Source organism: Puma concolor, chromosome F2, assembly GCF_028749965.1.
Source record: "Puma concolor isolate L17-30 chromosome F2, mPumCon1.1.hap2, whole genome shotgun sequence".
NCBI classification, from domain to species: domain Eukaryota; kingdom Metazoa; phylum Chordata; class Mammalia; order Carnivora; family Felidae; genus Puma; species Puma concolor.
The window spans coordinates 4,703,994-4,716,624 of NC_141684.1; the positions used below are offsets into that span (position 1 = coordinate 4,703,994).

The window sequence follows — 12,631 nt, forward strand, 5'->3', positions numbered from 1 at the left end:
AGTCCTGGCAGAATCCTGCTCCACCAGGCAAGGGGGGGGCGGCACGAACTCTAAGTAGAAGGGGGCAGCGTGCGGTAGGTGAGGAGCAGGGGTCTCTGGGTCTTGCCTCTGTTCCTGCCTCTCCTTCCCCTTCCCACACCTTTCTTGGGAACCCTCTTCTGCAGGGATTCCAAGGACCACCTGGACCCCCCGGGCCTCCTGGACACGTTGGAGCTCCTGTAAGTAAAGGCTTGTCTCTGGAAGGGTTTCTGTTTTCTTCTCCAGGGATTGGGACCCAGACCCCTGGCGAATCCCCCTCCAGAGTCTGCACACAGAGGACCAGCTGCCTTGGCACGTGTCAGTGGCAGTGAGGTGCTGGTGTCTCTTCTTACCAGAAATGCTGAAACATTATGGCCCTTAGGAACCTCCTGGAGGTCGTTTAAATGCACGCTTCTAGGACACCATTCCCAGACAGTGACACAGCAGCTTTGGGGGAAGTCCGGGAATCTGCATTTTTACCCAGCAGCCCAGGTGTTTCTGACACCCGAGCTAAAGAAGCTTTTTTTCCCCAGCTGGTCCAGTCTGCCACTCCAGAAGGGGTGTGGAGTCTGTCAATTCCCTGCCCCTAGAACAATGCTAGACCCACAATGAATGTTCAGTAGCCACGTGCCCCTTGAAGCAAGCGATGAGCAGATAGACGTGATGGATAAGGAGCAAAGTGGCTTCATGGATGTCTCATCATATTTTTGGTTCTCAGTAAGAGATTTGAGACTCTCTCCAAATAAAAGAAGCAACGTTAAAGGCCATTTTCAAGCATGGCAGCCGGCACTGCCTTGGGAGACTTTTAATACCTCTGATCTCTGTGTGACGGGCCAAGGCATTGGGATGGAATTAAAATGGCACAGATGTCCAGCTGCCCCCAGAGGCCTGGGCGGGCCATGGAGCCTCTGCCCTCTGGGATAGCGGCCTGTGGTTCTGGCCCTGTGCCTCTTCTCCAGGGACAAAGGTGTAGGTGTTATTCCTAGAATAGGTAATAGGGCCTGGGAAACCTTTAGCATCTTCTCCGCAGAATGTCCAAGGATCCTTTCTCCAGGAAATGAGAGGAGAGTGGGGACCAGAGGGGGTTCCCATAGTAATGCATCCACACCTCTCCAGTGGGGCTGTGCACTGAGCTGTGGGCCTGGCCCTCGAGCCTTCCCAGGAGAAGGTTTCATCAGCTGGTGCTGGTGGCCCTGGCATCTCCCTCCGGACCCGGCACATGGGAGAAGAGCAGATGCTCCGTATCATTCTCAGCTCCTGCTTTTTTAGTGTGGGCAGTAGCCTGCCGGCAGAACTTCTACAAGATTCTGGCGCTAACCAAGTGATTGATGCAGTCACTCACTGACTCATGTATTCATTCAGCAGGTGCTTATGAATATCAAGTGGCAGGCATGTTCTAGACTGTGTGGGGGTGCAGTATTGAAGGAAAGAAGGCACCGCCCTCTGGGGGCTCACATTCTCCTTGGGGGGGTCAGAGGAGGTGTCACTTGGGGCTTAGTGCTGGGAGAAGAGGAAAGCCTGGTGAAGGGGATAGAGGGTACTGTGGGCGGAGCAAGGGGTAGCGATTGCGTTTAGATCCTGTGGTCAGAGAAGCCCACGCCTTGGCTGATGCTTCCCTCAACTCTGCTCACAGAGTGGAGGGCGTTCTTAGCATAGGATCTGGTGTTGCTTCTCAGGAAGGTGGAGTGGACGCGACAGGGTGGGGGCCCTCTCCCCAGAGGAGGTGGAGGAATGTGGCTTTAAGGCACCCAGGTTTCATGACCTGGATTTCATGTTCATGATGGGATCATAGGTTCTGGGTGGCAGGGGAGACTGACTTCAGAGCCACATTCCTGCCATTGGCCGGGCCAGCTCAGGGGCCAGGTATATTCAAGCCTAGTCTGGAGGACCTGGAGAACCCCAGCCAGAAAACCGGCCCCAAGAGCTCACCTCGCACCCTGGTGGGGACCTAGGTGCCCAGGCCTGATGGGTGGAGCACAGGATGCTGTACAGAGAGAGTCCTGGGAGACGGGATCTTCACTGCCTTCCCAGGCAGGGTATCTGTGGGCCCCCAGACCTTCAGAACAGAGCAGCTGGGCTGAGCCGTGTTTCTGATCTACCCCTCTTCCCACAGGGTCTCCAAGGAGAACGAGGTGAAAAGGGAGCCCGAGGAGAAAAGGTATTTACGTTTGCCTCAACGCATCACCACAGCTTTCCATAGAAAGAGGAGGAGGGTGCCTGGGACTGCCCACGCTGTGCTTGCTTGTGAGTGCACGCGTGTATGTGTGCACATGGGTGCCTGTGCGTGTGTGTGTGCACATGTGGCAGGTGAAGGCTGGTGCAGATGGGGCATTAATTTCCCACCCTAAATGTCAGTTCTGGGCCAGGAGGGCGTGGGCTCGGTACCTGCAGGGACTATAGTCCAGCACACAGACAGAATTTGGCTTCCAGGCCAGGAGGGTTTGAGAGAGCCCAGCCTGGGACTCAGAAAGTTCTGGTTGCTGCCGTGGGCTCACATCTCACTTGGCAAAGTTACATAACCTCTGTGCTTCTCCATTACCCTGATTCTCAAACCAGAGGAAGGGTGCGCGGTGACCGCCGTGGTGTCGGGGACCCCCATTTAGTCTCTCTCACCAGGGGTTGGGAACTGACCCAAGCTGAGGCTCCACCCCCACCGTGGCCGGCACCCTGGAGTGGGGCTGAGGGCCGCCGTGCCTTCATTCTGTGCACTAGGTTACCACAAGGGGACCCTTGGGCCAGAACTTTCCACTTGTGCTCTTGTTCAGCCGGGTGGAAACAGGACTGCAAACCACACCCCCCCACCCCCGACCTCAACCTGCCCATAAGGCATTGGGAGCCTCTGCCCAGGCCCATCCCTCAGATCGAGAGCTGGAACTCGGCCCTCCCATGCTGAGTCAGGTTCCAGATGCTTTTTCAGAATCTACCGCATTCTGTCCTCAGCAGTACATGTTCCTCTAGTTTTATAAGACATTTTGAAATTATTTTAATTCTGTATCAGTATATTTGGAAAATTGTAAAAAAAACAAAAAAAAAAAAAACCAAAAAAAAAACCAAAAAAAAAAACAACATAGCCCCTAGTCCTGCTATCCAGGTACAACTATGGGCAATGCTTTGGCCCATTTTCTGTAGGACATGTTCCTATAGATCTGATTTCTTTTTGCAGAGACGCACATAATATATTCGATTTTGCAACCCGTCCTGTCTGTTGTCCCTACATGCAGTATTTTTGCCCAGGCTGCTGTAGGGTTTTTATGACTCATTTTAAATGGCTGCATACCATTTCATTGCATGAATAGACCATGATTTATGTGCCTGTCCCCCTAGTATTGATCATTTGGGGTTGTTTCCAGTTTTTCGTGGTTAAAAATAATGCTTGGGTGAATATTTTTAAACCGATAGCTATATTTAGTCATTTAGTTTTCAAATGTAGGGTTATTTCTTTAGGCTGCTGTCCTGGAAATGAGATTACCAGTCAAAGAAAATGAACCTGTTTGTGGCTCTGGAAACACATGGCCACGTAGCTTTTCCAAAAGGTTCTTTAGAGTAAAGGGAGACAGGAGCTAGCATGGTACCCCACCTGAGGCTCCAAAGCATGATTTCTGTGTGCATATTAAATTTTAGGCATTATATGGGGCGCCTAGGTGGCTCGGTCGGTTGAGCGTCCAACTTCGGCTCAGGTCATGATCTCACGGCCTGTGAGTTTGAGCCCCGCGTCGGGCTCTGTGCTGACAGCTCAGAGCCTGGAGCCTGTTTCAGATTCTGTGTCTCCCTCTCTCTCTGCCCCTCCCCTGTTCATGCTCTGTCTCTCTCTGTCTCAAAACTAAATAAATATTAAAAAAAAAAAATTTAAATTTTAGGCATTGTAACTTAAAAAGTGATGTGTAACATCTCTTACCCCATGCTCATCGGGATTTGTGTCTCTTGGTTCTTTTGAGAGTTTTAACACGGTCCCACATATTTGTCTACCAGAAGAGCTCCTTTCTGTGGCTCTCTGCTCCCTTGTTTACCTCTTGGGGACCTGAAAGACGGCATTTGGAATAACTGGAGATTCAGGCATAGGGTGGTATGGCTTGAGAGGCAGCTCAGAGTCTGCTTTGAAGCCGCTGCCTGAGAGCAGGCAGGATTTGGGAAACGAAGCCTGTAATAGGGCTGGGCCGTAGAACAGCGAGAGGGAAGCCCAGGCTTCCAAAGTGCACAGTGAGCTCAACGTTGATTCTGGATGAAAGCCCAGACCTGCAGAGTTCCACCCTGGCTGTCACCTGAGGGAACTGTCAGGGACCCAGGCCTGTGCCCTGGCATGGGGTTCAAAATGGGCCTCCACTTGCAGTCTCCCTCAAGCTCCTACTGGGGCCTTTCCACTTCAGCGCCCCTAGGGCCCTTATAGTCATTTGTACCAAATCCACGTGTCTTTCCCACACACACGTGTAGACCCCTCGCAAACTGGGCACAGTGCTCAGGCTGCCTTCGTCTCTGGGTCCTTGCTCCCTGGGGGCACCCTCGACCCAAAGCACATGAGCAGTCCTCATCCGCTGACACGTTGGTGTGGCACTGGGCACCCGAGAGGAGCTGATGCCGAAACCAGGATTGATCTCCGATTACAGAAGGCCTTCACTAACAGGTGGATGAACTTGCACTCTTTTGGAGAATGCATAGGATGGGTTCGGAAGGTGCATTCTAGCACTCGGGCTTAGATGATGTCACAGGAGTGGATGGTGAACAGGAAGCTGCGTGGACCATGTCACGTTAGTTAGGAAATGCCATGGACAGAAGGCACGGGGCGCCCAGAGCAGGAACACAGCGCCATCCGAAAGATGCTCCTCCAAGCTTCCTGGTTGTAGCAGCTCCCGCTGAACCAGTGAGTTTGGGTTTCCCGGGGTTCCAGTGAAGACTGCAGGACAGAACTCACAAGCCTCGTGAGAGCCAGCTCTGTCACTCGTGGGCTGGGACAGCCACTTGATGTACCAGAGCCTCAGTTTGCTCATCTGCAGAGCGGAAATACTGATGTCTTCCCTGAAGCTGGCTGGAAGGTTGGATACGTGTTCAGCACATAACTGACACTTCCACAAATATTTCCTTTCCCCACCTGTGCTTTAGAGGAAATTCAGTCTGTACACACGCAGGAGTTTGTTCTTTCCAAAAGTCTGCTTTGAAGTAACAGCTTCTTCCCGTACAGCATGGGGCTGCTTTTCCAGCAAGCTTTGGGAGTCTAGGTTAAGGCTTTTTTGTCCAGCCAAGAAATGGTGCATTTCTTTAAATTTTTTTTTAACGTTTATTTATTTTTGAGACAGAGAGAGACAGAACATGAATGGGGGAGGGGCAGAGAGAGAGGGAGACACAGAATCTGAAGCAGGCTCCAGGCTCTGAGCCATCAGCCTAGAGCCCGACGCGGGGCTCGAACTCACGGACCGTGAGATCGTGACCTGAGCTGAAGTTGGACGCTTAACTGACTGAGCCACCCAGGCACCCCAAGAAATGGTGCATTTCTATCAAAATCCTGAATTATCAGATATGGAAAGGACCAGAAAGAAGCTTGGAGATCTCTCCTTATTTACAAATGGGGAACTGAGCCCAGAGGCCATGATTTCCTGATGCCACGTGGCCCGTTATAAAGAGAGAGAGAGAGCTTAGGAGCTCCTCAATTCCAACGTGGGCTTTCCCCTCCACGGCACACCAGGCCTGAAGTGGTACCAGGAACGTAGGACAAGTGATGTTCCCCTGAACTCTCTCTGCAGATTGGCCATAGCCCAGCCCCCTGCAGGTTTCTAACAGGGCAGCTCAGGAAGTAGAGGGCCACCTCCAGATGACGTCCAGGAGAGGCATCAGCCAGTGTCCCTGTTGGCCTCGGTCTCTCCAGGCTGCACCAGGTGGCTCATCGTGGCATAGAGGAAGTCCTGCACCATTTTGGAGCCCGCCTGCCTGTGTTTGAACCCCAGCTCTGAGCCCTGCAGACCGTGTTACCTTTGGAGAGCTATTTAATGTCTGAGCCTCAGAGTCCCTCATCGCTGAGGGTGACTGTGTTACATGAGGGCCACCAGGAGGATCAACGGAGTTAAGATTTATAAAATGGGTAGAAGAGTGCTGGGAAATATGTGCCATGTGTAAAGGGCAGGGACACAGAAAGAGAGGGACAGAGACTGAGACAGAGAGAGACAGGAAAAGATAGAGAGAGGGGGGAGCCCGAGCCTGGGCTATGCAAGCTCAGCTTCGGGTATGTTTCCAGCTTCCTTGCTAACTTTCTGGGCAGCTCTGAGGAGAGCTGGCCCCTTCTCTGCACCTTCATCTTCCCAGATGTCAAGAAGCCTGGACTGCATCATCCCGTAGGCTCCTTTCCAGGTCTTGTATCCGATGGGTACTTAAAACAGTTTATTTTCTCGCGAACCTCTCTGATTTCTTACCTCAGCAAGAAGGAGCTTTCCATCTCCCTTTGAGACAGGCCCATCAGTTGCCTGGCCTTGCGCAGCTCGGAGCCAGGCCGCGGAGAGCCACTGCCCGTCCATTACCGAGGCCACCTTCAGACAGCAACACAGTGGGTGCTCTGTGTAAGGCGGGGGACTGCCCTTTCTTGAAGCCTCTTCCAGAAGGCGTGGAGGCTCTGAAGGTGTGAGGGCATCCTGGCAACTGAGGGGCAGTAGAGCCTGAGTGGACTGTCCAGGGACTACTGAGCTTGGGACAGCTGGCAGATTGCAAGGGGACTCGGGTCACTAAGGAGCCAGAAGGTGGATACAGTGTTCTGTCTGGAAAACTGGGCTGCCAGGACAGCTTTGGGTGGATGTGACACTCACACTCCCGAGGCCCAGGGGGAAATGCCCTGGTTTGGGGATACAGGAGCCAGGGCATGGCACCCAAGGAAACTGGTAAGGGCACCAGCTTTGGAATAAGAAAAAAAAAAAGATTCTCAAACTGGCTCTGCCCATACTGGCTCTGGGAACTCACACAGGCTTCTAACCCCACGTCCTGATCTAGCAGTATCTGCCTCGGATAGTGGCTCTGAGGGCCTGGCTGAGCGAGTTGTGAAGGCAAGTGCAGGACATGGCCCCTGGTAGGGGCTCCCTACATGTTAACAGAATGGGAGTTTCGAAGGGCCAAAAACCATGATCCTCCCTGGTGACACCGGCCGCCACCTCTGCCTTAGAGAAGCCCCTCAATCCTCCTCGTTCTGGAGGGGGGGGGCAGGAAGAATTGCCCACTGGGTCTCACTGTGACAGGTGTTTGGCGAACATCCCTGACATGCTGGGTGCACAGAGGCATGTTCCCTCTTTCACTGGGTGAGGGTCTACATGGCACGTGCCCAGCAGACACATGGCCCACGCCCCTCCCACACTGACCTGCACACCAACACCCAGACCTGAGATTTATCAAGGGCAAGGGTGGCTTCCCGCTTTAATGGGGGACGCACTCCCCCTGGTGTCAGAGATCCAGAACCGCAGCGGGAGGGCTTGGCATGGAGAGGGGCCCTCGGAGCTTTGCAGGCAGGAGTGATTCCTCCTTTGAGTCGTTCGACCCAGGATGATGCACTTAGTCTCATAGGACTGAAGGGCTGTCAGATCCAACAGAGCCAGCCTCGGCCCCCGGTGTCCGGAAGGTGCTCGGGATGAGGACGGGTTCCCTTGCACCTGCGTGCACACACACGTCCCTGTCAGTTAAGGATTGTGAGTGTCGGAAGAGGTCTTAGGGTTCTGGGAATACAGCCGCCTTTCTTCTGTCCTCGCTTTTCGTTATTTCAACCCAGTTGGGAAACTGAGTCTCAGAGCAGGGTAGACTCTGCAGGCAGCAGCCCACGTTGGTGGAAAACAGCATTAGAACTCAGGTCCCTGACCTCCAGCTTCGGTCCCCTGTTCACATCACAGCCCTTGCTGTCCCGTGAACTTGACTCTGCTGGCCCCTTGTCTCTGGTTGATTTTTCTCTCCTTCCCCACCCTGCGTAGCCACTCTGCTCTGCTTAACTAGCTTCTAACGTTGCACCTTCCACATGCCACACATTGTTCTATGCATTTTGCAGATATTGATTGGCTCACCCAATTCTCACCAGAGCCTTAAGAGGTAGCTGCTGTATTTATAGATGGGAGACAGAGTCAGAGATGCCAAGTGACTGGTCCAAGGTCACACAGCTTGGGATGTGGGAGAGCCAGGCTTCGAGTCTGAGTTTTGGGGTTGACTGCGGCTCCCTGTACCTCTGCACACCCCCACCCCCCACCACCGGGCCCTCGCTGCCACTGTCTGCCAGGAACCAAGCAGGTGGGCAGCTGTCCAAACCCTGTCCTCTGTTGTGCTGATGCGGTCAGTACAGTGGTGACAAGTCAAACAAAACCATACAACGGCAAAACAAAGCTAAGTCTCAGACTTTACATGGGACATGCCCTTTCTAGTTCTGCCTCCGGCCCCGTTCTTCCCTTTTGCTTCCCGTCGCATGCCTCAGCTGGGCTTCTGTAGGCACTTCGGTTAGAGACCCTGCTCCGTGGACAGCTGTCTTCTGTCTGTTGGTGTCTGGGCTCTCCCTCAGCTTCTCTCTCCCCTCATCCACCCTGGCCTGGTCATTTTTCTCTTCCCGCATCCCCCTGCTGGTGAACACACACATCTGTCGGCACTCCGGCTGTGTCCCACCTGGCCCTGCTCTCCGTGTGCTGGCTGGGGACAGGCAGCTGGTGCTGGAGCTCACCTGTGGCTTTCCCGAGTTGCTGCTGGGAGAAATCTTGCTTCTGGGCCTCACTGATCTTGATGTGCAGGTGCAAGGGAGTAAGAATTGGGGCTTGAGCAACAGGCAGAGCCCTCTGCTTTGTGATAGACCTTGTGAAATTGTACTCAGTTGACACGGTTTTTTGTTTTGCTGAACCCTGGGGAAGTGCCACATTCAGGGGTGACATTTAGTAGGCTGGCCCTCTCTAAGGAAGAGAGCTCTGGGCTGGCCATCAGGAGACCTTGTCTTCAGGCCTGCCACTGTCACACAGGTTCTGTGTGACCCTGGACTAGATATACCCCTAAGGTCAGTTTTCTCACCTATAAAGGGAAGGCACTGGATTCCATGGGTTCTGAGATCTTGTCAGTTCAGTGGGAGAGACCAGAATGATCCCCCAGTGTCCTCTGCTCAGGCCCCAGGGGCAGTAGAAATAGAAGGGGAAGGGTCCAGAGACCCAGCCTCTGTTGTCAATGCAAGCACATCCTGCTGGGGTTGAGTGGCTTTCCATCTGGGCCCCCATTTCCTCATCAACGGTCTGCCCTCGGACCTGCCAACCTCATGGCAGGTGGAGGACGAGAACGTTGGTAACTAATGTGGAATTAGTTGGCAGAGAGAAAAATCCTCTCTGTTCGCCCAGAGCTCATGTAACAAAGAGACGTTTTTAGAGAATGAATGTGTAATCGTGCTTGAAAATGGAAAGGTGTACATCATTGTTCTAGAACTTTTGAAATCATTTCTGAAGGGCAGAGAACACGTATGCGTAAGTTTACTTAGATGCGGGAGAGAAACTACAAAGCAAGCTGCAGAGCTGGGGAGGTGCTGGAATGATCCCCGGGCTCCGGTCCGGGGCTGTGGGCAGCAAAGAACCTGGGGCAACTATCGGTGCCTCACTGGGGCCCTGGCTTGGGGATGCTGAGTTGGGTGGCTCCTCCCCTGACCTCTGCTTCAGTGGGCCCGTGGGAAGCGTCAGTGTTTGCCCCCAGACTAACAGAGAAAACAGGTACCCAGCAATGGCCAGAGGGAATGGAAGCATTCAGACCAAGAAGAAAAGCTGATGCCTCCCCCCTGTCGGGTCCACCGGACCCTGTGGTTCCTGGCTGTGAGCTGCAGGGAGGTGACTCGTTCCCTGCAGGCAGGCCAATAGGACCAGTGTGGCAAAAACAAGCAGAAGACCAAGACTCTTCAATCATTCAGAGAAAAGTGACATCCTGAAAGATACACCAACCTTTAAAATAGAAAACAAAAAGGCAAAGAAAGAACAACTTCGTAGATCAGTTATAGAGAAATACAGTCAAAAGAACTTTCACGTGTAGCCTTCTGGTCACTCAATAAATGTCAGTGGGGGCCACACCGCGTCTCCAGGCTGGGAAGTGGGGGGTGCCCTCACGGGAAGGGTGAACACACCTCAGGCCTCACATGAGCGAGAAGGATGGTGACACAGGTAATAGATGCAAATCGAATTAATGGCAAAATGAGGGACACAGTGAGACAGGCTGGGGAAGGATGGGTGTCTAATTTGAATTAAAAGGCCAAAGAGATGACTTTGAAGTGAGCCCTGAAGGGTGCTGAGGAGCCAGCAGAGGGAACAGTAAGCACAGCCTGTGGAAATGAGAGAAGCTGCCATGTTGGGGAGACTCTGAGAAGGAAGCCATGGTGGCTGGGGTGGCACTTAGTAGAATGTTCATATTAGCATGGACCCCCCCCCCCCCGTCATCAGCTGAGTTCTCAGTGGGGAGAAGACACAGCTGGGGACATTAGACAAGGAGTTATCCCATGAGAGGAACACACCAACATCTGTGGACTTTGGCTCAAGAGAACCGTGCTGGGCTGGGAGAAAGATGGTGGCATCTGCTCACCACCTGTCACAAGCAGGTGTTTTGGATAGGTTATCTCATCCCTTAGTCATAGGTGTCTTCCCAGGAAGGGGTTATTATCATCCCCGTGACACATGGTCAACAGAAACAACCTCAGAGGCGAAGTGACTTGCCTGAGATTATACAGCTAAGAAAGACAAGTCCAGCTTTGAACGCAAGCAGGTGGGCGGGTGTTGGATGGATGCGTGAATGATCGCTTACCGTTAGCCAGCAATTCACTTTTAACTCCAGGCCCTGGGGACGTAGTGGACGTTCATGCATATCCACTGGATGAATGAATGGAGAAAGACATGCTCAGTTTTATTAACTGCATCACAAACCCCACAAGTCTGTTACTTGGACCCTAGGAGATGAAGAGACTGTGTGGTTCCAAGAGGCTACATGGCCTTCCCTTAGTCACAGATTTGGGAAATGCAAAGCAGGGAATAGGGATCTGGTTTCTCTGACCTTTGACTTATGCACTTTGACCCCCGATGCACATATATTGTAGCCTGGTGTGTGTGTGTGTGTGTGTGTGTGTGTGTGTGTGTGTGTGTGTGTGTCTTGTATCCAAAGATGCTGGGTTGAGAGTAAAGGTTAGAAGAGTAAGACGCTAAAAACCTTTGCATTCCCTGATCATGGCCCTGACCCCAGAGATGTACATTGGTTCTTCATTTCTTCATTTTCCTTCCTTTTCCAGGGGGAGCAAGGCCTGGATGGATTCCCTGGGAAGCGTGGGGAGACAGGAGAGCAGGTAAGCAGGCATTGGCTCTGGTGGCCTAGGCTTTGTCGGAGGACAGGATCAACTGGGGCCAGATAGAAAGCTCTGTGGGGCCTGATTGCCTTGGGCTCTGGCTCAGCTGGAGGCTCCAGGAGGCCCAGTGACCAGACTCCAGCTTACGGTCATACAGTCCTCCTCCAACACCAGGGTATTGGGATCCCTGAGAACACACCCCTTTCAATACGTTCTAACCTCGTTGACCCATGTGACGATTGCAGTAAAGGCCATGGACGACGTGCATCAGATGTGTTCATTGGTGTCTCTTCTGTGAGAGTAAAAGATTACAAACAACACAGAAGCTTCTCAGTAAGGAACTAGTCGAACAAATCAGGGGGTTATAATTGAGCTATAACCATATAGTTACAGAGGAATAATACGAAGCCATGGAAATTAATGAAACTCCCAACATGCTGATAGGGATGTTCCATAGATATTCGGTTAAGTGGAAAGTACAGGCAAGTGTAGATTGGTGTGGGAAATTGCATTGAGGACTTATGCAGATGTGCACTCTCTCTGAAACTTACTTTTTTTGTTCATGGCCTCCGGAAGAGGCCCCTCACTGACTTGTGGAAGGGAATGGAAGGGAATTCTCATGCACACAAATTTGAACCATGGGGGGAATGTGTTGTCCAAAAAGTAACTAAATTTAATTATTTAAATGGTTAAAGCTGTAAATAAAACCTAAAATTCTACATCCGCTTGAAGACAATTGGGAAAATACGTATTTGTATACCATAACACATTATCAGTCCATTAATATGTTCATATTACTAGCTTAGAGATAAAATAATAACATAAATTAACTAAATTTGATATACAAATCCCTTGCCATGTATTAACTTCAATATACTATATTGATATAAATTAAATCTATGGATAATCTCAGCACCTCCAAATAACATCTTGGTTTTATATGTATTGTCACTTAACAAATTGGAACAGTACCTTTTTTTTAATTTAATTTTTTATTTTTAAAAATTTACATCCAAATTAGCATATAGTGAAACAATGATTTCAGGAGTAGATTCCTTAGTGCCTCTTACCCATTTAGCCCATCCCCACTCCCAACCCCTCCAGTAACCCTCAGTTTGTTCTCCATATTTATGAGCATCTTATGTTTTGTCCCCCTCCCTGTTTTTATATTTGTTTCCCTTCCCTTATGTTCATCTGTTTTGTCTCTTAAAGTCCTAATATGAGTGAAGTCATATGATTTTTGTCTTTCTCTGACTAATTTCACTTAGCATAATACTCTCCAGTTCCATCCACGTAGTTGCAAATGGCAAGATTTCATTCTTTTTGATTGCC

The 12,631-nt window shown here is 51.4% G+C and overlaps 1 protein-coding gene across 3 annotated transcripts in view; it reads left to right on the forward strand.

The window, feature by feature from the left end:
- Positions 1-12,631, forward strand: part of COL22A1 (collagen type XXII alpha 1 chain) — a 260,760-nt gene that overhangs the window by 102,760 nt on the left and 145,369 nt on the right. For all 3 annotated transcript variants that reach the window (XM_086695892.1, XM_086695894.1, XM_086695893.1), the window contains exons 15-17: positions 165-218; positions 2,132-2,176; positions 11,246-11,299. In XM_086695892.1, the coding sequence (XP_086552018.1) occupies positions 165-218; positions 2,132-2,176; positions 11,246-11,299 (153 nt within the window). The remainder of the gene's footprint in view (positions 1-164; positions 219-2,131; positions 2,177-11,245; positions 11,300-12,631) is intronic.